This window comes from Quercus robur, chromosome 6 (assembly GCF_932294415.1).
Source record: "Quercus robur chromosome 6, dhQueRobu3.1, whole genome shotgun sequence".
In the NCBI taxonomy this organism is placed as follows: Eukaryota; Viridiplantae; Streptophyta; class Magnoliopsida; order Fagales; family Fagaceae; genus Quercus; species Quercus robur.
The window spans coordinates 49019853-49042319 of record NC_065539.1 but is presented as its reverse complement, the minus strand read 5'-3'; the positions used below and the strand labels follow the sequence as shown (position 1 = coordinate 49042319).

At 33.2% G+C, this 22467-nt stretch overlaps 3 protein-coding genes across 12 annotated transcripts; 1 reads left to right on the top strand and 2 right to left on the bottom strand.

Moving 5' to 3' along the window:
• Window positions 1-10320: 10320 nt before the first annotated feature.
• Window positions 10321-13967, bottom strand: LOC126689221 (uncharacterized). 10 transcript variants are annotated; one of them, XM_050384337.1, is made up of 10 exons: window positions 13220-13962; window positions 13080-13126; window positions 12605-12626; window positions 12422-12503; window positions 12202-12295; window positions 11771-12110; window positions 11569-11661; window positions 11366-11470; window positions 10931-11275; window positions 10321-10524 (listed from the first exon to the last, which is right to left on the bottom strand). In XM_050384337.1, exons 6-10 carry the CDS (start codon window positions 11900-11902, stop codon window positions 10438-10440), a joined length of 762 nt encoding a protein of 253 aa, XP_050240294.1. In that variant the 5' UTR covers window positions 11903-12110; window positions 12202-12295; window positions 12422-12503; window positions 12605-12626; window positions 13080-13126; window positions 13220-13962; the 3' UTR covers window positions 10321-10437. The 10 variants fall into 10 exon arrangements, with proteins under 10 accessions (XP_050240294.1, XP_050240293.1, XP_050240289.1 ...); XM_050384336.1 differs by having other exon boundaries at window positions 13080-13123; XM_050384332.1 differs by having other exon boundaries at window positions 12422-12626; window positions 13080-13123; window positions 13220-13677; window positions 13772-13962.
• Window positions 13968-14035: 68 nt separating this feature from the next.
• Window positions 14036-15914, top strand: LOC126689220 (uncharacterized). Its single transcript, XM_050384328.1, has 5 exons — window positions 14036-14104; window positions 14198-14512; window positions 14597-14684; window positions 14774-15493; window positions 15641-15914. Exons 1-4 carry the CDS (start codon window positions 14088-14090, stop codon window positions 15377-15379), a joined length of 1026 nt encoding a protein of 341 aa, XP_050240285.1. The 5' UTR covers window positions 14036-14087; the 3' UTR covers window positions 15380-15493; window positions 15641-15914.
• A 5227-nt stretch (window positions 15915-21141) lies between these two features.
• LOC126689223 (protein DMP2-like) lies at window positions 21142-22176 on the bottom strand. Its single transcript, XM_050384341.1, has one exon. It carries the CDS (start codon window positions 21961-21963, stop codon window positions 21346-21348), a length of 618 nt encoding a protein of 205 aa, XP_050240298.1. The 5' UTR covers window positions 21964-22176; the 3' UTR covers window positions 21142-21345.
• Window positions 22177-22467: the final 291 nt, after the last annotated feature.

Genomic DNA, 22467 nt, shown 5'->3' with positions numbered 1-22467 from the left:
GACCTAAGGAAAAGCCTTAGTCACATCTGCGTTATACCTCAAAAGGATTAGTCACTATTGAGGCTCCTTGTAGTTGTTAATAAAGTCCAGAACTACCCAACAAACACCCGATGTGGGACTCATCACACACCCACACACATCACATCATCAATCAAATTGGGGCATCACAATCACCTCCACTTAAATCCCTAATGTCCTCGTTAGGGTCCATTTTGTGGGGTAGTGTCTCTCAACCTACATGGGGTTATTGGACCGGTTTTGATACCATATATAACGACCTAAGGAAAAGCCCTAGTCACATCTGCGTTATACCTCAAAAGGACTAGTCACTATTGAGACTCCTTGTAGTTGTTAATAAAGTCCAGATTTACCCAACAAACACCCGATGTGGGACTCATCACACACCCACACACATCACATAATCAATCAAATTGGGGCATCACAATCACCCCCACTTAAATCCCTAACGTCCTCATTATGGCCCACTTTGTGGGGTAGTGTTTCTAAGCCCACATGGGGTTACCGGGTCGGCTCTGATACCATCTGTAATGACCCCACCCCACTTGTGTAGATATTGTCCGCTTTGGAGTCTCGTGAGACCCCAAAGTGGACAATATCTACACAGGTGGGGTGAGGTCGTTACATATGTTATCAGAGTTATACCCTTACCGGAAGTGTGGACCCCAGACATAAGGACGTGTGTGCCCGTAAGGGGGGTGGATTGTAGTGACCCAAAAGGGGGGTCTTGCATTCCATGGAATCCCACATCACTTAGAGAAGCACATGGAAATGTGCTTATAAGGAGTGACCTCCCTTTAATATGTAGAGGCTTTTCCCCCCCACTGCTGTGTACTTTGGGGGAGAACAAAACCGTAAGGGGTATGAAACCTCAAAGCCGACAATATCTATACAAGTGAGGTGGTGTCGTTACAATCCACCCCCCTTTATTTCCTGAGGGGTATGAGACCCCAAAGTGGACAATATCTATACAAGTGGGGTGGGGTCGTTACAAATGGTATCAAAGTCATGCCCTAGCTGGAAGTGTGGGCCCCATAGACGAGGACACGTGTGCCCATAAGTGGGGTGGATTGTAGTGACCCAAAAGGGGGGTCTTGCATTTCATAGAATCCCACATCGCTTACATTGCTTAGGGAAGCACATGAGAATGTGTTTATAAGGAATTGTCTCTCTTTAATGTATAGAGGCCTTTTCCCCTATTGCTGTGTGCTTTGGGGGAGAACAAAACCCTGAGGGGTTTGAGACCTCAAAGTGGACAATATCTACACAGGTGGGGTAAGGTCATTACAGAAGTATTGTGATGTCCCAATTTGATTGGTTGATTGTGTGATGTGTGTGGGTGTGTGATGAGTTCCACTTCGGGTATTTACTAGGTAGATCCGGGCTTTATTAACAACTACAAGGAGTCTCAAATGTGACTAGTCCTTTTGAGGTATAACGAAAATGTGGCTAGTGTTTTTCCTTGGGTCGTTATAGATGGTATCAGAGCCATGCCCTAGCCGAAAGTGTGGGCCCCACACGCGAGGACGCGTGTGCCCGTAAGGGGGGTGGATTGTAATAACCTAAAAGAGGGGTCTTGCATTCCATGGAATCCCACATCGCCTAGGGAAGCACATGGAGATGTGCTTATAAGGAGTGACCTCCCTTTAATGTGTAGAGGCCTTTTCCCCCACTATTGTGTGCTTTGAGGGAGGACAAAACCGTGAGGGGTATGAGACCCCAAAGCGGACAATATGTACACAGGTGGGGTGGGGTCGTTACAGATTTTATATAATGACCCAAGGAAAAGCATTGGGCCGGCTCTGATATCATATGTAACAACCCAAGGAAAAGCGCTAGCCACATCTGCGCTATACCTCAAAAGGACTAGTCACTATTGAGGTTCCTTGTAGTTGTTAATAAAGCTAAGATCTATCCAGTAAATACCCGATGTGGGACTCATCACACACCCACACACATCACATTATCAATCAAATTGGGGCATCACAATCACCCCACTTAAATCACTAACGTCCTCGTTAAGGCCCACTTTGTAGGGTAGTATCTCTGAGCCCACATAGGGTTACCGGGCCGGCTCTAATACCATCTGTAACGACTCCACCCCACTGATGTAGATATTGTCCGCTTTAGGGTCTCACATCCTAGGTCGTTACAGATGGTATCAAAGCTATGCCCTAGCCAAAAGTGTGGGCTCCACACGCGAGGGCGCGTGTGCCCATAAGGGTGGTGGATTGTAGTGACCCAAAAGGGGGGTCTTGCATTTCATGGAATCCCACATCGCCTAGGGAAGCACATGGAGATATGCTTATAAGGAATGACCTCCTTTAAATGTATAGAGGTCTTTTCTTCCACTGCTATGTGCTTTGGGGGAGAACAAAACCGTGAGGGATATAAGACCCCAAAGCGGACAATATCTACACAAGTAGGGTGGGGTCGTTACACCACATCCTTACAGAATTTAATTTCATAATCCAAACACTACAATAAAATGTATTTTTAGTGACGAATTTTAGTGAAGAAAATTTTTTCGTCACAAAAAGGTACCATATAGTGACGAAATTTATATTTCGTCACTATTTATAAAAAGAATTAGTAACTTTTAGTGACGAAAATTAAATTTTGTCACTATATGTTGTGTTGAACTAAAGGTGCCAAACAAAAATATAGGCGCCAAACTAAATTCATCTACAGTGATGAATTATTTTGTCACTAAAAGTATAAGTTTTTTGTGACGAAAACTTTCGTCACTAAAGGTGTTGCTAAGAACACTATTAGTGACGAAACTAATTTCGTCACTGAATGTGACAAATAGTGACGAAAATAAGTCATCACTAAAAATAGGAATATAAAATTAGATGGGAGTATCAGTGACGAATCCTAATTTTCTGGCTAAAGGTACCCTATAGTGACGACATACAAGTCATCACTAAAAAGTATAACACTAAAAACACTTAACCCCATTTTTCTTTTTCACTTTTCCCACTCTATTCTCTCTTTCCCTCACATATTCTCTCAGACGATTCTTAAAATGGAGAAAGCCCAGATCGCCGTCGCAGCGCTTGAGCTCGCCGTTGCGACGCTTGAGCTTGCAGTCGCGGCGCTTGAGCTCGCCGTCGCGGCGCTTTAGATCGCCGTTCGCGGCGCTTGAGCTCGCCGTCACGGCACTTGAAATCGCTGTCGCGGCACTTGAGATCGTCGTTTGCGGTGCTTGAGATCGCCGTTCACAGCGCTTTAGAAGCCCAGATCGCCGCGACGCTTCAGATCGTCGTTCGCAGCGCTTCAGCTCGCCATCGTGACACTTCAGCTCGCCGGCGACACTTCATCCTTCTGCAATTGGTGACGCTTCATCATCGACACTTCATCGGCGACGCTTCATCCTCTGCAGTTGGCGACGCATCCGGCGAAGCTTCAGTTTGCGACCCTTGGGTATTTTTTTTTTCCTTTTGAGTTAATTTTTTTTGTTAATTTTTGTTTAATGATTCTAGTTCCTTTGGGTATTTTTGTTTAATGATTCTAAATGCTTGATGTTAATTTTTTTGTTTAATGATTCCTTTGGGTAAATTTTTGTTTAGTTTTGGTGAAAAGTGATAACCCATACCAAAATCTACATTTTGTACATTTTGTATGCAATCCAGACTACATAATGGTGGTTTCTATTGAATGAATTTCTTGGATGGGAATTCAGGATAATTGTTAAATACATGGGGTGATAGATTAGTATTCACTATTAAAGTGAGCTTTAGTTTTTCTTCTATTTGTTATGGCAAACAGGTCAATAATAATAATAAAAAGTTGGGTTGGATTTAAAATGTTTAATTTTTTGTTTTATTAGTTTTCCATGATTAGGAGTTTATAAAAATTGTTTTAGGAATCTATATTTATTTTAGAACTCTTTTCAGAATGTCAAAAGGGGCAATGAATTCTAAAGACAAATCTGACAATGGGTAATGTGGTGTAGGAGAACTATCAAAGTAATGGATGTAAGTTTTGAATAGACAAATTGGACAATGGTCTATTCACTCAAAAGCATTGAGTTTAGTTCAGTTTTAATCCATACTTTTTGGCTTTTATATATATGTTTGGCTTTCCAATGAAAGTTGAAGTATCTGTAAATTTAACTCTAGAAACATAATAATGCATTCTCCTAATGATATAGCTCCCCTTGTACAAGCTTTTACAAGCTTTTCTTTAACTTTTGTACTTATAAATTTAACTTTTCTTTTGCAGACTAAATACACATTGTTTGCAGTAACTTTGGATTTTTTCTAAAAGTTGTAAACTTAGCTTGAACAAAGTAAGTAAATTCTAATTAAAAACTTATTAAACTGTATACTTGTGATGTTGGAAATTGAATTTGTGGTGGTATGTTGTGTTGGAGCAAGTGGGTGGCTTGCATAATGTTATAAGGTGGTTTAAACTAATATTGAGAGTGTTTTTTATTTATTGCAAATGTGAATGAGTATTGTTGATTAGATGTGAAAAATAGTATTGGAGTTTGATTTAAATACTTGTAAAATTTTATACTTGTGATGTTGAAAATTGAATTTGTGATGGTATGTTGTGTTGGAGCAAGCGGGTGGCTTGCATGGTGTTATAAGGTGGGTTAAACTAATATTGGGAGTGTTTTTCATTTCTTGCAAATGTTAATGAAACTTGTTGATTAGTAGCAATTGTGTTTCTTTATTTGATTTCAATACTTGTAAGCATTGTACTTGTGATGTTTATGATTGATTTTGTGGTGGATTGTTGTGTTGAAGCAAGCGGGTGGCTTGCATGGTGTTATAAGGTGGTTTAAATTCATATTGAGAGTGTATATTTGTGTGTGCAATGTATATTTGTTTAAGGATTAATATAGACTTGTGCATTCATGTATGAGATAGAACTTTATCTAAGTAGCTTATAGACTTAGATGTTAGAATATATTTTGTATGAGTTGTCATTATTTTACTAAAGTAGCATTCATCTTGTAATTGTAGTCAAATATGGATAAAAGTTGGATGACAATGGGTAAGACACTCGATGGCAAATTAAGTCATCCATATATTGAAGGGGTCAATGCATTTAATAATTTTACAAGAGCGGTTGTGGACTCGAGTGGTAATATTCCATGCCCATGTATTCACTATGTGAATTGCTATCGACAATCTCCTCATACTATGCATATCCATTTGCTTCATCGTGGGATTATGCAATCTTACATTAATTGGTATAATCATGGAGAACCTCGTGTATTGAACAAGAACATTCATGATTATTTGGTTAGTACTTTATTTGCTTTCTACAACTTATACATTAGGAGTTGTAATTTTAATTTATTGGTGTGGTTACTCTTAAGGCATTGTTAGAAGTGTTTCTTATAACATAGCTAATGTTTTTACTTTACGATTTTAACGAAGTATTGTTTTTATATTTGTGCAGATTTCTAATTGGTGGCTTTTAGGGGATTTACTTTTGGCATTACTTGAAGACATATGAGGACATCTTCCGTTAGTTCTAAAATAGGGTTTAGGTAGAATTTTTGTATGTATTGCAAACAATTATTGTATGGAAGGAGTTTGAATTGGATACTTGTTTTATTTTTTACTTGTAGAATATATGGATTTTTTTTTTTATAAATGTGTTGTTGAAATAAATGTGTTATTCAAATATGAGGTTTTAATCATGTAATGACAGGTTACAGGTTAATATCAAAGCCATGAAAAAAATAAAAATAAAAAATGAGTTTTAGTGATGAATTTTTTCGTCACAAATATAGCAACAAAAAATTGTTTTAGTGACGAAAATTTCATCACTAAATATAGAAAATTTTTGTAAGAAATGGTTTTAGTGACGAAAATTTTCGTTACTATATGTGCCTGGATTTTTTTAAAAATAGTTTTAGTGACGAATTTTTTCCTCACTATATGTACCCGAACATAGTTTTAGTGACGAAATATTTTTGTCACTAAATAGTGTTTTTAGTGAGGAAAACATTTAGTGACGAAATGTTTTCGTGACTAAAAATTTTAAAAAAAAAAATCAAATCGGACTTTTAGTGATGGGGCTACAGTGACGAAATGCGTTTCGTCACTAAAGGTCTTTAGTGACGAAAAACTGGACTTTTAGTGACGAATTTTTTCGTCACTAAAAATACATTTTGTTGTAGTGAAATGTGAAATTTTTAAAATATAAATTCAATAACAAGTTGTTGGATGGTGTAAGATTACTTAGAGTTACATCACTCAATATTTTTTAATTGAATACAAATTTTAACAAATCCATTGTTGAATTACATTATCTTCGTGCATTCCTCATGCTTGCAAAATTTAAGATGATTAAATATCAATAGTCATGTCATCAATCAATCAAGTTTTTGTAGTTTAAAATAATAAATTAAAAATAAGTTTTTGGATCAAATGATAAATAACAACTGATTGGCATGAATATTAGTAGGTATGTTAAAAACATATAATTTGACGAAAGAATTTTTAAGATATAAATTCAATAACAAGTTATTGAGTGATATAACATTGTTTAGAGTTATACCAACTATAACTTGAACTCAACCCATATATATATAATTGTTTTTTATACATCGACTGTGAGAAAGGGGAATGTGAGACTCAAATTACTGATATGAGACACCATAAAAGACACCATTAAGATCTTTTATCTTTTTTTCTTTTTTTTTGGAGAAACCCATTAAGATCATTTAACCTGCCTATATTTATATATACTACTATTAGTTGTGAGATTAAATTCAATAAGAACATATAAAAGTTATTATTTATTTGTTAAACACTCCAATAATAACCGCAACAATATATATACTCTCATTAAAATCTAATACGAAACTAGAATTCTTATAATTAGAAAATTAAAACTCAACCTTGTTGTGCAAATTATAAAAACCCAACTTGGAGAGACAGGGGCAAAGAACTGAGATGCTATCGGAGCTCACACCACATAGGGTATGTTACATTTGGTAATTGTTTTTTCCCCTTATTTTTTGTTTCCAAAAACAATTTTCTATTTTTAAGACTAAAAAATTTGTTTGGCAATTCAAAATGGACAGAAAATAAAAATTGTTTTCAAAACTCAATTTGTGAAAGAAACTAAAAACATGCAAAAGGCTGTTTTCAGTTTCTAATTTTCAAAAGTTAATGAAAACAAGTATTTAATTTAATGAATCTGTCTCATTTAATAAGCTAGTATTAAATTTAAAATCCTAATAACAACATATTTTAGTATTTTCTAGTTTTTCTTCAAAAATCTTTTTTTTTTTTTTTTTAAATTTCAACTAACCAAACATGTTTTTTATTTCAAAAATAAAAGAAAATTGTTTTTCTTTATATTCCTAGAAACAAGTTTTTGAACATAAAAAATAAAAACTGTTATCAAACATAACCACATAGCTTTCTCAAACTGCTCTAATATTTTAGTTGAAATCTCTTTATCTATAATATTCACTAGTCACTAACCCGTGCGATGTACGGGAAAACTATTGGAAAATAAATTTAATCCGTCTTTTTGTTTTATTAAATATAATCTTTCTTTTATTCTTTTAAAATAAGAGTTTAGGTCTAATGATAAAAAACAATCATCGTGTAACGGACGCTATAGATTAACATTTTATTGAAACTATAAAAAAAAAAGGGTATAACATCATTTTGAATAGTAAATCTATAGTTTTATAACATCTTGACTTTTTTTTTACCTTAATAACATCTAAAACTTTTTTTTTCTTAATGGCATAATGTGTTAGGATCACAAAGGAGTTTGTGTAAAATCTAACTATGAAAAGTTGTTCTTAGAGGTTCAGAAATGCATTAATTTTGTTAAATAAAAGCGTAACTTTTATCACATTTTATAATAACTTTACAAATTTATAGCATTTATCTTTTAGTTAAGGTTGTATTAGAGGATTGGAGTTTTTCTTAATTGGATGTGTTTATAGTTAATATTTACACACTTTTGTTTCAATGGCCAATTAACTTTTTACAAAATTGACCAAAATGACATTTTACACCGGTCAAAGTTTGCATCACATTTTTCAAAAAAAAAAAAATAATAATAGTAAAATAAAGAATAATTTAAACAATTATTCTACATGAACTTTTAATCGAAGAGCCAATTTAGATTCAACTTCCACCTAAAGCGCGCAACAAACCATTTCCCAATTTTCAATTTCATTATTAGTTGTCTCAACTTCATATTGCTACTATACCAAACACCTGTATGGATGTGTACTTAGAAGCGTAGCATCCCATAAAAACCTCTTGCCCAATTGACATAAAGCCAAAAAAGCAAACAGCCCCAAAAAACATGCAACTACTTCACAATCTTGGCTTTAGTGTTCTTGGAACCAAATGCTTACTAAGCATCAGATTTTGTATATCAAATTGTTGCACACTCTAAATGCTTTTATTCATCTGTTAACAATTTCCACAATTACTACAACAGGCCATTGAAAAAAAATTATATAGCAATAGTAACTAATAATGCTAGGTCTATCTTTATTTTAAAGCTAAGATAGTGATGTTTGAGGGAACATTTCAACTTAATGGGGTGCAAGCAAAATGCAAATCAAACTAAACTATTAGGATGAACCACTACTATAAAAAAAAAAAAAAAAAAAAAAAAAAAAAAAAAAAAATGCAAGTCCTCCCATTCCTTCTTGCAAGCCAATAGTAGCTGCAAGAGTTATCACGATTGCTCAATTCCATGAGAGTATTCCACCTGATGGTCTTGACGCAAGCATCCTCCTCCTTTATCCCATACCCTGCAAGTTAAAATTTTTAAGAATGAAAATTGTCAATTCATGGTTTCAAGCAAAAGTTACATTTGTACAAATATAAGCAGCCTAACTCATTTGCTTGAGGAAAGAAAGACCAACACCTCAGTTAAAATTTTTTGACTACAAATAGGAAATTACTTCAATTTAGCTAAAAAAAGAAAAGAAAATGCATAGTCTACAACGCTTCCCAAACCTAAAAGAAAATAAAAAGAATGAAAGAAAATGTTCATCAAAGCATCATTCACAATAATATATATAAAAGTGCCCAAAAGAACTACAAACAACCAAATCAATTAAAAAGTAACAATATTCACACAAAAAAAGAGCCTCATGTGAGGATTATGCTACTCTTTAAGTTTTTTTTTTTTGCTTTTTTTTTTTTTTTTAAACTTTAAATCTCATTTATCAAAAAGTAGAAGTTTTTTTTTTTTTTTTTGAATCTCTCACCATTTTGTGAGTACCATCATCAATTGGAAACACACTACAAGAAAAGAGTCTACTAGTGAGGACCATATGCCCTCGCAAAAATTCAAATATCGTCGCAAAAGGTTATTAGCGAGGGCATATGGCCCTCGAAGGCCGTCATATTTAAACTTCTCACTAAAAGAAATTTTGCGACCATACATTCGCAAATAAATAATTTACGAGGGCAATTTACTGTCACTATTGAACAAATTCGCTCTCACAAATATATTACCAAACGACGAGAAAAATCGATGACTTATTTTTAGCAAGGGGAAACAGTCATCGTTAACAACTATTTGTGAGGACCCTTATACCATCGCAATTAGTTATTTGCGAATTCCAAATTGACGACATACTTTTTAGTGACAAATAATGACGTCGCTAAAATTTATTTGTGATGGCTTTTAACCCCTAGTAACTTATTTTTAACGAGGGAAAGCAGCTGTCGTTAATAACTATTTGTGAGGACATTTATACCCTCACAATAATAGCATCGCTAAAATTTATTTGTGAAAGCTTTTAACCCCTTGTAACTTATTTTTAACGAGGGAATGTAGTCGTCGTTAATAACTACTTGTGAGAACATTTATACCCTCGCAATAATGGCATCACTAAAATTTATTTGTGAGGATTTTTAATCCCTTGTAACTTATTTTTAGCGAGGAAAAGCAGTCGTCATTAATAAATATTTGTAAGGATAGTTATACCCTCGCAACTTAATTTTAGCGAGAAAAAGCTTTTAGTGAGAAAAAGCCGTTGTCGTTACTAACTATTTGTGAGGACATTTATACCCTCACAATATTATCGCTAAAATTTATTTGTGAGGACTTTTAACCCCTCGCAACTTATTTTTAGCGATAGGTTAGGGATGTCACTATTTTATTTATTGCGAGAGACTTTGTCATCACTATAAAATTATTTATGACCAAATTTTTACGTCATCGATAGTAATATTTTATATAATTTTTGAAATATTTTATTATTTATTTTTAATTTATTTTATATCATTTTTGTTTAATTTATTTTATATCATTTTTGTTTAACTACCATGTTACAATAAATTGATCCAATGAAAGATAAAAATTTATTTCAAACTTTAAAATATAAAAAATACAAAGAAATCCTGAAATTCAACTTTGTTTTGAACTTAAAACAACTATTCTATGACAAGATCTATATTAGTCTTCCTCTGAGTCACTCTCCAAGTTGTTTTCAACCTCTATGTTATTGTTTGAGTTGTCCTCTTCATCTCCGCTAGTACCATCCTAAAAAATAAATAAAAAAAAATTAAACATGAGTTAAAATGAAACAATTGAAATGAATTCTAGTATCCCAAACCGCTCAAAGTAACTTTTTTTTTTTTTTTTGAAATTAACAATAACTTAATTTGATTACTTAAACTACTATCAAAATTAAATATAAATTAAAATAATATAACAATTATGAAAAATGTAAACCACAAAACACATGATATACAAAATTAGATACAAAACCTATACACAGTTGTCAAAACTCAAAACAATAGATAGTGTCATAATAGTCCTATTATCATTTATCAAAACTAAATATAAAATAATAAAATATTATAATAGATGCAAGCGGTAAACCACATCAAACCAATAGAAAGTTGTAGAAGATCAAAGAGGCAAAAGCATAAGTTTGAAATTGTACCGTGGTAGCTGGATCTATGTCAGATTGTTGTAGTATGCCCATCGACTGCAACTTTTGAGCAAACTTCTCCTCAAGCTTCGCCACAACTTTTGCAAGTTTGGAATCCATTTCCTCTCTAAGACGAGCCTCCGAATCTTCTTTTTCTTTTGTAAAATCCTCTCTGCAACGTTTGCTACATCCTTTACCAGATGAAGTTGAGCCGTACACATCCTTAGCCTTAATACCTATTCCCATGCCAAGAACACGACCATGACTTGGTTCACCAACCACTTCACGAAAGATCTGATAATCATTTGTCTTAGTCCCTTCAGAAACAGCTTTGGCCTTTATGGCATCCATTTTTTCCTACACATAAATAAAAACCACGTGGATAATCAAAACAACAAAAAAACTAAAGTTGATAACAAAATTAAAACTTTGGTATAAGTTGCATACATATAATGTCTTAGCATGATCAGTTGCCCATTCTTTGCCATCCTTCTTTGTGTGAAATTTCTTAAAGCAATCAATGGGGCTAGGCTCAGAGCCCGTCTCAAGATACTGCAATATTTAAAAGAATAAAAAAAACATTGGTAAAGTTATTAAACTATGTAAATACACAATAAAATGTAAAACTATTTGATGATAGTATAATATACCATTTCATATCTGTACTTGGCCATTGGTACAGAACCTGTAGTGGAGAAAATTTTAGACTTATTTCTGTTACCCTTATTTTTCAAACTTTTCTCCTACATGCATAATTCATACAATAAAACATTAGTTTCTATGAAAATATTAACAAATAATGGTTAGAAAGAGAGTGATAGAATTTATGCCTTGTATTTCATTTATACTCACCCCCCAATCTCCCATCATCCATTTATCCACCATCTCTTTCCAAAAAGGTGTAGGAATGAAGGACGGACCATTCTTGTAACGATCTTCTTTTGCTTCGTACTTCTGAAAAATAGGATTTCTAATGCGAAACATCCAATCAGAATAGCGGTGTTTCACTGATTCTATAAATGCCTTCTTGACTTCCTCATCAGGCTGCTTATGCTTAAAGCGTTGAGCTCTGTATCAAGCATATAAAGTCTCTAGCTCAGAATTTGGGTATTCTGTAAAAGTTGTCCAAGCTCCTTTAAATTTTTGGTGAAAAAGAATGGTAATCTCTCGAGTGGCTTTTGGTGTAATAATTCTGAAAATAGAAATCAAACATGTTAACAATATCATATAACTATAATACCATAATTAATTTCAATAAACCAACATAGCAATAAGTCACTCACTTGCCATCATAAATCTCAACCTCTATTTCACCATCTCCAGCATTGATGCCTTTAGCCTTTCCTCGAACCCTCTTTTTTGATCCAACATTAGTACCTATTGATAAAACAAATAATAATAAAAATTTGATAAAGAACATATACTTATTGACATAATTATCTAGAATTATGTCAATTGTTTAAGTAAATGCGATAAAAAAAAAGGTATATAATGTAATACTACCTATTAAAAGGGAATTGGAGGCCTGATGTGCTCCTTCATCAGTTTGAGGCTCAGATGATGGACGTAGAGTTTGTGAGAGCTCCTGCTCAGAAACTTCATTATGATCAAAGGAAGGCCTAGTTGACTGAGTTTCTTGTAGTTGAGAGTCTTGAGACTCACTAATGCCTTTACCTTTCCTCTTACCTTTCCTTGCCATGCCTACCTACTATTAGAAAAACTAACACTTGTAAACAACACAATGAAAGTAGAATATAAATTTGTTAATGCGGTCACAAAAAATAAAGAACACTAGCAATTATGAATATTAATGTGAAATTACACATGAAACACAACTCTACCTAACCCACAAAGCTTTTACTTCAATGACATTATTGTGAAAAAAAAAAATATAACTCAATTTTTTCAAAACTAAATACATGCTTATCATCCTATCACATTAATAAATTGAAACAGAAAGAAATTCATTATATTACAATACAAAAAGATATCACAAGATTCAAAAAATTATATACCTATAAACTAAACCAAACGAACTATTCTATCACATTAATTCTTAAGATTAATGCTGTAAAGCTAGTCATCCTTGTAACATTAGTTTATTCAAAGTTAAAGTAGGTCTTATTTATATAGATAGTAAAACATTAATCTAGATGTATACCTTTGATTGATGGATCACCAAAAGCTGTAATAGATTGAGCAAATCTGCTAATAGAAAACAGAAATATGAAATTAGGAATAGAGAGGGAGATATATAGATTAGAGGCACAAAGAATAAAACTAGAGGGGATAAATCAATACCTAGTACCCTTGTACTTGGTTTCGTTCTCGAGCCTCTCTATGATGAACTAGAGGTGTAGAAAAAACAAGAAATATATAGCAGGTTTTGTGCGGGAAATTTTAGCAGAAAGTAGCGGCAAAAGAGTGAAAAAATTATGGGAAATAGCGGCAAAGAGTGAAAAAATTATGGGAAGAGAAAAATAAAAAATAAATAAAACTCAGTAGGAAATATTTTAGGAAACATCTGAAAGTTTATTCAAAAATCCTATAACCATATACAAAACCCATTAAAAATAAAATATAAACCATAAATTAGATATTGAGAAAAAAAATAATAAGAGCATCTCCAGTACAAACAATTAAGTACAAAGTCATTTTTGGGAGAGCAGACCCCAAAAATCAGCTCCTTTCCTTTTTCTTCACTCTTTCCCTTCTCAACCGAGTTCATTTCTCTCTCCCAAGTGTAATGGTAACACAATCTAAAATTTAAAAAAAATAATAATAATTAGAACAACAACAACAGATCAAGAACATGGAAAAAGACATATTTAATTAGAACAACAAATCTAAAACCGATCTAAGTTGGCTAATCTTCAAGAGGCAGCAGAAAAGAGGCGGTAGTGATCGAGCGGCGGTGAAGAGGCAGCAGTGGATGGACTATTTCTCCTCTCCTCCGTGTCTGCCTATAATGAAACCAAGAAGGAAGGGGTTAGGGTTTCATATTATAAATCTTTGGGTTTACCTGATTTTAACTTTGGATTTCCATAACAAATGAAAGTATGAAACCAACAACACTAACAAAAAAGTAAGATCAGAGAAACAGATGGATCACTTGGCCATTCACCTATCTTGGGAAGCTAAAGTTGCAGGTCCAGTGCAATACAGATGGATGTATCCAGTTGAGAGGTAAAGTTTACAAAATTTCATTATAATCTAAATTACAATTGCACACTAGTATTTTATTTTTGATAAAATTTCATATTATGCCTTCAAATATAGGTATTTGCGCAAGCTTAAGAATTATGTTCGTAATAAGGCACACGCAGAAGGGTCTATTGCAGAAAAGTATTTAGCAGATGAATGTCTAACATTTTGTTCTCGCTATTTACATGGAATAGAAACCAAATTTAATCGGGTAGAGCGAAATTATGATGGAGGTACTTCCGCATGTGCAAATACCTCTCAATTGTCCATATTCTCAACACCTGGACGACATTTAGGGAAAGCAATAAGGTGTGAGTTGAATGATGATCTTCACAATGCAGCAACATTTTATGTTCTTCAAAATTGTGTCGACGCTGACCGATTTGTTGAGTAAGATGATCTTCACAAAAATTACTTTTTTGATATTCTCATGATATGATATTAAAACTGATTAGAATATTTAACTGTGTGCAGAGAACATAAGAACATCCTTACAAATGGAGGTGTTCTTGACATTGACAGGGTGCATAAACAAGAATTTATTGCGTGGTTTGAAAAAAGAGTAAGATAGTAGTTTATTTTGAAAATGTATGTTTGTTTATATTTTAATTACTACAACTTGAGTTTAACCTTATTTAGCTTTTATTGTAGATCACCGACTTATATAATACAACGCAAGTTGATAGTCATATGCTTTCATTAGCTCGGGGTCCTGAGAAAAGGGTTGTTTTTTATCGTGGTTACAATGTTAACGGGTTTAGATTTCATACAAATCAATGTGATGAAAGTAAAAGAACACAAAATAATGGAGTTATGGTGAGAGGGGAGGATCAAAGTTGCAATGTGCCTTATTATGGACAACTAACAGACATTGTTGAACTTCAATATACTGAAGGGAACAAAGTTGTGTTGTTTAAATGTGATTGGTATGATGTATCTCGGGAAGGAATTGGTTATAAGAGAGATCGGCACGGAACCACTATTGTTAATACATCACGAAAGTTGAAAACCGTAGAGCCATTTGTATTAGCAAGTCAAGCAACTCAAGTTTACTATGTTAATGGAATAAAAGATCCCACATGGAATGTTGTGATTGAAACCAAACCACGAAACCTTTATGAAATGCCATCAGATGAAGAAGAGCCATACCAAGAAGAAGACAATTTACATTGTAATGCAAATGTGCTGCAAGAAGAAAATGAGGATGATGATATAGATTGGAGAAGGAATGGTGTTGAGAATATGATAATCGAGTGATTTCAAAGGCTTACAGGCTCAACTCCATCACCGTATTTGGCTTCATCTAGATTAGTTATCCATGTGCATAATACTAAGGATGCTTATTGAAATAGAAATTTAGTCACAGACAAGGTACGGGCAGTTATCTCTCTTGCTCTCTTTCTTAATTCTCTAAGGTTATTACCCTAGTATAGAGTGCTCTCATTAACCCCATTGAGTTTAATATATGATTATATTATCTATTTTTATTCTGTCTGAGCTTGAACCATGATTTGCCAGGTCATTTGCTCAGTTATCCCATTCATATCACTAAAAAAGGAGAGGTTAAAGTGCTACCTGAGACAGAATTCTCCCCAGACACAAAGGCTAAAGTTCTTGGATCCAAGTCTAAATTACTGCCTCCAATTCTCACCACTTAATTGCCTTGCATTGATTTTAAAACTGATTTTTTTTTTGTTTATATTATTTCCCAGTACTGAGTGATTGGCATTCACTAATTGCTATGTGTTGTGGATATGTAAATTACATTTTCTCTGCAGTCTAGTTCATGCAACTTTCCAAAGAAGTGATCATGTAGTTCTTGTAGCAGTTAATTACACAGATAGAAAATGATGGATAAATTAGAATTATGAAGTTCAAAGTCAAGTTGTGTCCAGATTGTGAAAAGTATTTGAGCAAACCATCTATAAGTTGGTGGCCTAATTGAAAACCAGAGATGAAAAAACAAGATATTATGAATTTTAATAGGCATAATTTTGAATACAAATTTCCTATCACTTTATGTTTCACCAATAATATTAGCATTTGTGATGGTTATAACACATAATTGCAAGAGCTTTTTTTGTTGGTCACAAATATTTCACATTTTATCAAGTATTTGCGATGACTTTATTTTGCCATCACAAATAAGATTTTTTGAGAGGGCTTTTTGGGTCCGTCATAAATTTTTGGTCGCTAATAGGCATTTTTTTTGTAGTGACAACTGGAGCTTTACCTTCATAGGAGTTATTGTTCTCAACAAATTTTTTTTTCAAAAAGGAAGGCAAAGGAGGCAGAACTTTGCCAACAAAATTAGAATCCTTTTGGTCTGGAATTTAGATTGGAAACAAATCACGCTATCAAAAACTTTAGATGTCTAGAATTTAAATCCTTTTAGGAATACAGAAAGAAAAAAAAAAATAGGCACCCTCCTAGAGCACCTAGGTCATGTTCAACCTCTTTATCCATAACTACCTACTACAATTGCTCAATTGCATTGAAAACCAAAGAAAACCCAACAAATGCAGCTTTTTTTGCATTTATTATATGTATATGATGAGATGACACCAGCTAATATCCATTTTAATAACCTTCATGAAATATTAACATTGTGAATTTGTGATGCTGCAGACAGCAAGATTAAAGATGGTTAGTCACTATGGTTCTTTTGTCAATCATAGTAACAGGGTGCTAACTAAATTGCTTAGCCCCTCAGGGGTGAAAAGCCCTTGAATTAAGCATCTTTTATGAATGAAAGTATATGCAGCCAATTACAACAATTTAACTCAACAGAGCAAGTTGTTAAACAATTGTTTTTGTTGAAAATAACTAATTTCCCTTTGAAACAAATAGAAGCTCATTTAGCAAATATATGTTCTTGGGAAAATAGCAAGACATAGATGTAATGGAAGATGTAGCCCACTTTATCAATGAAGAAAAGCCAAAAGAATTGGTGCATAGAAACGTGATTTTATCAAAAATTTCTAATAGGCATTAGTCACAACAGCATGCTAAATTCCTATATGTTTCTAAAAGAAATTTCACTGAACACATGGTATGAACAATAACTAAAAATAACAAACACTGAAGAGTGTAGGACTACCACAATGCTATTAATGCTGACTCCCCAAAATAGAACACCAAAACCTTCTCATAGCAAACTCGTAAATAATAAATTAATTAATAATTGAGACTATTTAAAATAAAGAAAAAAAACCACAAATTGAAAGAAAAGGAAAAAAAAATATTACATTGGTTTAAAGCAAGTATAGAGTAGTCATGAAGTCCCTCTAAAGATGTTTCTTTCACAATCACGTGAAATTTGAATATGAAATCTGAAGAATTGGGTCCTTTAGGATATGGAATTCTGGAATGTGCGAGCAACTGAAAGGTGTGTGTCTAATGTTCACCAATCTGAAAGGTAGGTTTGCTCATGCTATGACAGAGGCTAAGGTTTTCGACTTTCTTATTAAAGATTATAAAACTGTCCCCAGTTATTTTTAAGTCATTATAGTAGAGATCAATTGTAAATCATATGTAATGTCAATAACTTTGCATCCTTGTGAAACATGTTCAGGTACTATAGATTTAACCAAAACACAATCAAATTAGTAATTAAATATATGCATGTCTACTTATAAGAAATTCATTTCCAACAACAAAATAAAAAATTGAGGCAAATGAAAATGTATCCAAATTAGAGTAGTGCTTCCAACTTTTCTACTTATCATAACAAAAATCACTCATTTTTAAGGATTACATATTTATTGAGAGGATGGATAACAGATAATCCTCATATTTTCTTGACGAATGTTATCAAACATAATATACAACGTACATTCAGTTGAATTAAGTAGTCAATTCAAAACCTTCTCCACTAATAGATGCTTTCATGTAAGAATGTAGTATTATTCATGAAATAGTAATATCAATTCAATTCTGACAAATAAAAGAGCATCGTCAACATTAAACATGTCGATATTACAAATTAACTTCTAGTAATTTCAGAACTCTAATAACTAAAATCATTATCATGCAGCCATTATATATGGGTTTAAAAGCATCCTATCAATCATTCAGACCCATTGCATTATCTAATAGCAGAAAAAATTTATAAAATTTAAGCAATAATAGATCTTGATGATCCTAAAAAACCATCTAAAATGTTAGATCTTGATTAGCTTGTAATACATACTTGATACCTACAGGAGGTCTCTATCTACACTCTTCAACAACCACTCTTGTCTGATTAGTTTTCTATGTTTCCATAAATTTCCATATCAAGATTAGAAGCTGTTTGCACCAAATTCATTGCTGCCTAGCTTCACTCACCCACCTTTGGTTCTGATTGTACCATAATAGCCATGCTATATTCAGCATGAACTCCACCTCCATGACATGCCCATTTTGCTAATAACACAATACCTATGGAAACATCATGGTTGGTCTCTAGACTTTTGGCGCTTCTGAGCACTCCCATATTTCATGTGTCACTGATTCTGCATTATCCCCACATATTTCACTTGAGAATGATGGAATTATTTTCCTACAGTAAAGATTGAGCTTATTCATAGGTAAAATATTGTGGATCACCTTTTAAGCAAAAATTAAAAGTTATGGCTGCAAATTTAGTGTCCAATATAAAGAGAAGTACTCTTTAGCACGTCACAGCACATCATGCTCTTTAAGAGTGACAAACCACATGTGCAATATAGACCACTCCAATAAGAGCAATTGATGAATTTTGAATGTTCCCTAAATCCTAAATTAGACCTTGTTACAATAGTGCAGCCAAAAAAAAAAATTTGTACAATACAATCAACTATTACCAAAACAATCTAAATGTTATTTTCTACAATATAAACCTATCCCACCATCAATACCAATCCCAATATCTAACATATGAATCATAAAAAATTCAAACCCATACCAATCCCAATATCTAACATATGAATCATAAAAGAATTTCAAATACACAATCTCAAAGAATTAGAAATTAAAATTCCTTATGAATTTCGAATTTAAATCCCCAAACTATACACTAAAATCAAGTTTTTAAGCGGTAGCCACATGAACCCAGATAAAAATTCACAAAATTAAATTCAAAAAAACTGAAGAATTATAGAGAGAGTAATAAAAATTCAGAAATTGCAAAGCGAGCAAAAAAATTTCAGAAGAGAGGAATGAAAAATACAAATTTTTAGCCGAGTTTCATTGTAACAAATAATCCCTAAAAAATATTATTTATAATACAATATAGGGTTATGGATTCCTAATCAAAATATAATATAGGGTCATGAATTCCTAATATGTTAATGGTACAGAAAATTATTTACCAGCAGTGGCGGTGTCTGATTTGATTTTCTCTTCAAGCTCTGTTGCGGTCCCATTGTCACCTTCGCTTCCAAAAAAACTCTCCGACTGTGAAACCATATGGTTGGTGGTGCCTTCTTTCTATCTCAGGCCTGACAGTGTGGGGATGGCTTCTTGGTAGGATTGCTTTTCAATGTTGGGTTTTGGGGAAGGAGAAGGTAGAGAAATAGAGAAGAGAGAGGAACGGCAGAGCTTTTTTTTGCACTTATGTTTTTTTATATTTAGGTTTTTATCAGGTTTTAGAAAAGGTTTTTCTTTGCTTATTTATTTTTTTTTTCATTTATGTTTTTTTTTAATATTGTGCTGACGTGAAAAATTGTGAGAACTTCAGAAGTTTCGGTTTTATATATATATATATATATATATATTTATATATATTAGAATTCTGGGTAGAATTAGAGTTCGTTTGGATAACGCTTATTTTGCTGAAAACTGAAAACACTATAGCAAGATAATTTTTAAATATATGAATAGTATCGTGGGATCAATTTTTAATGAAAAAATTGCTGAAAAAAGAGGTTTGTGGGTCCCGTGAACAGTGCACGGGACCCACTGGAAGTGTGTTTCAGCGCTAAAACGCACTTAAAAAAAAAAAAAAAAAAAACACAGACGCGCAAAAGCACTATCCAAACGCACACTTAATATTTTGTTTGCAATTGCTAAAGACTAATGAGATAAATCTCTTTAGCGGCATCTTCGGAATTAGGCAAGCTAGGCTGGTTGATTATTACAAGGTTTTTTTTAGAGAAAGTGATTATTACAAGTTGAGTTAAGTCTCCCAAGGTAATTACGTTTTCTCACTTTTGGAACGTAAACGCAAAGCAAACGAATTAAAATAATAGACTTTTAATCAAAGAATTTAATGCGGCACAATAACATTGAATTGTATAAATAGGAACTTTTACTTCAAATCCTTACATGTCAATGATGTCATATATAGGTCAATTCATAACCAAAATTTTCTGTAGGTTATAAGGAAATTAACCGTTGCAGCCCAAAACAAATTTACATGCCAAGTCATTTATGTATACAAGATTTTTTTTTTTTTTTTAAGAAATAATTACAATATGCTGCTAACTCTGTAACTCGAATCCTTTCCCCCCTAAACCTCCAAGTACTTTGTATATGAAGATGTGCTAATTCAGCTACAAGGCATTTGACATGTATACAAGATTTATTATAGTGATTAATTACATTATATATACACACACTATAGATTTAAACTTTGTAAAATTTACTCTATAATGATTACTTTTTATTATTATCAAATTAAAACATTAATTCAAATGTAAGTTTTTTATTCAACACAAAAACACTTTAAACCTGCTTCATAACATTCATTAACCTGTCTAATTTCTATGTAAAAAAAAAAAAAAAGTTAAGTTACCATAGAATTTTTCATGCAAACCAATCCCAGTTCATTCATGCTATCATAAAAAAATAAATAAATAAAATAAAGGATTAAACTTATTCATGTATCATAGAGACTTGACACATGTTCAAAAGGATGGGCAAGCATCCACTACTCTTTCTTCTCTTGAGAAGCACATACGAGTGTGTGTCGAACCCTTTTCTTTCTCAATCAATCATTGATTGTATGTACGAAAGACTCAATTGCACTGGACATAAATGGAAATACCCAACCCTGCTTTTTGAGACTCAAACCCTTTCATGAATTCATGTTATTCAACCAGAACAGACATTGTTCAAAAGAACAAATTATTACAATACAAGTTACAGCAATTGACTAAAAGGGTCATCAAACATATTTCAAACCTTTAAAACAAGGAAACATAAATAAACAAACATATAATGCAACGACACACTCTCATCCAAAGCTAACTTCTTAGACTTTAGGTCGAGGACGAGGAGGTAGACTTGGAGGTCTGTGAAGTATCAGTACTTGAAGGGTAACCAATTCCATGGCGGTTGCTTGGGTACACCATGAAAACCACACTAGAAATTGCACCAACAATAGGAGGAAGCACCTTGAGCAAAGTCTCCTCAGTGGAATCAGACATGGGATAGAAGCAATTCACAGTTTTCTGATCCAAAAGCACAAGAACCCCAAACACAATCAGTGCAAAAAAGGCATGGACAAAGTCCCCAATCCGAAGCTTGTAAGCCGACAAGTCCACGTTCTTAGAGTCCGCCGAGGGCCAAAGACCCTTCGATGTTGCAATCCCATAATGAGTTTTCTTATCATCTCCAACGTAACTATCAGTGAATGAAGAAAAGAAGCAAGAAAAGCCGCACACAGCGACGAGAATAGCGGTTAGGTACTTGTAGATGGTTGTAGCACAGTGGCCATTGTTGGATAGGACAGGGCTGAGGAATTGGTACAAGAAAACTGTACCAGTTGGGAGGAGCCTAATGAGGTTTCCTAGCCCTGATAATGTTTTGTCTTTGATTGTTGTCTGAGAAGACGACGACAACGACTGAGTGGTTTGCTTGAACTTTGAGGAACCCATTTGGGAATTGAAGTTTTTGGTGTGGGATAATATTATATATTGGATATTAAGTTTAAGTGTGTTGTGTTATGGAGCTAGCTTGCAAGTATAGCAACTAAGTTTTTGGTATATATAGAGAGCAAGATAGAGAGCCTTGCTTGTACGTGAAATTGAATAGAGTTGGATGCTATTGCTTTACTTTTCGAAAGGTTTAGCTTCATTCCTAATCCAAGCTTTCAAGATCAGCATACTGTACGTCCAAACACTAGTACTCCAAAAAGCTTGTGTTGGCAAGGGTTTTTAAAAAATAAATAAATAAATAAAATCTTTATTATTTTATATATTTGCTTATAAATGTACAGTTTTTTTATAAAATTTTTAGATACAAATAAACTATACCAGATCAACAAAAAGCCTCTTCCCTGTAAAGGCAGTTTAAAGTATGACTTATTGAGTCAAGAGCCTTATAATTTAATTGGTAGAAGTCTAAAAGAAAAATGGTTCAAACTGTGGAATTAGTGTTAT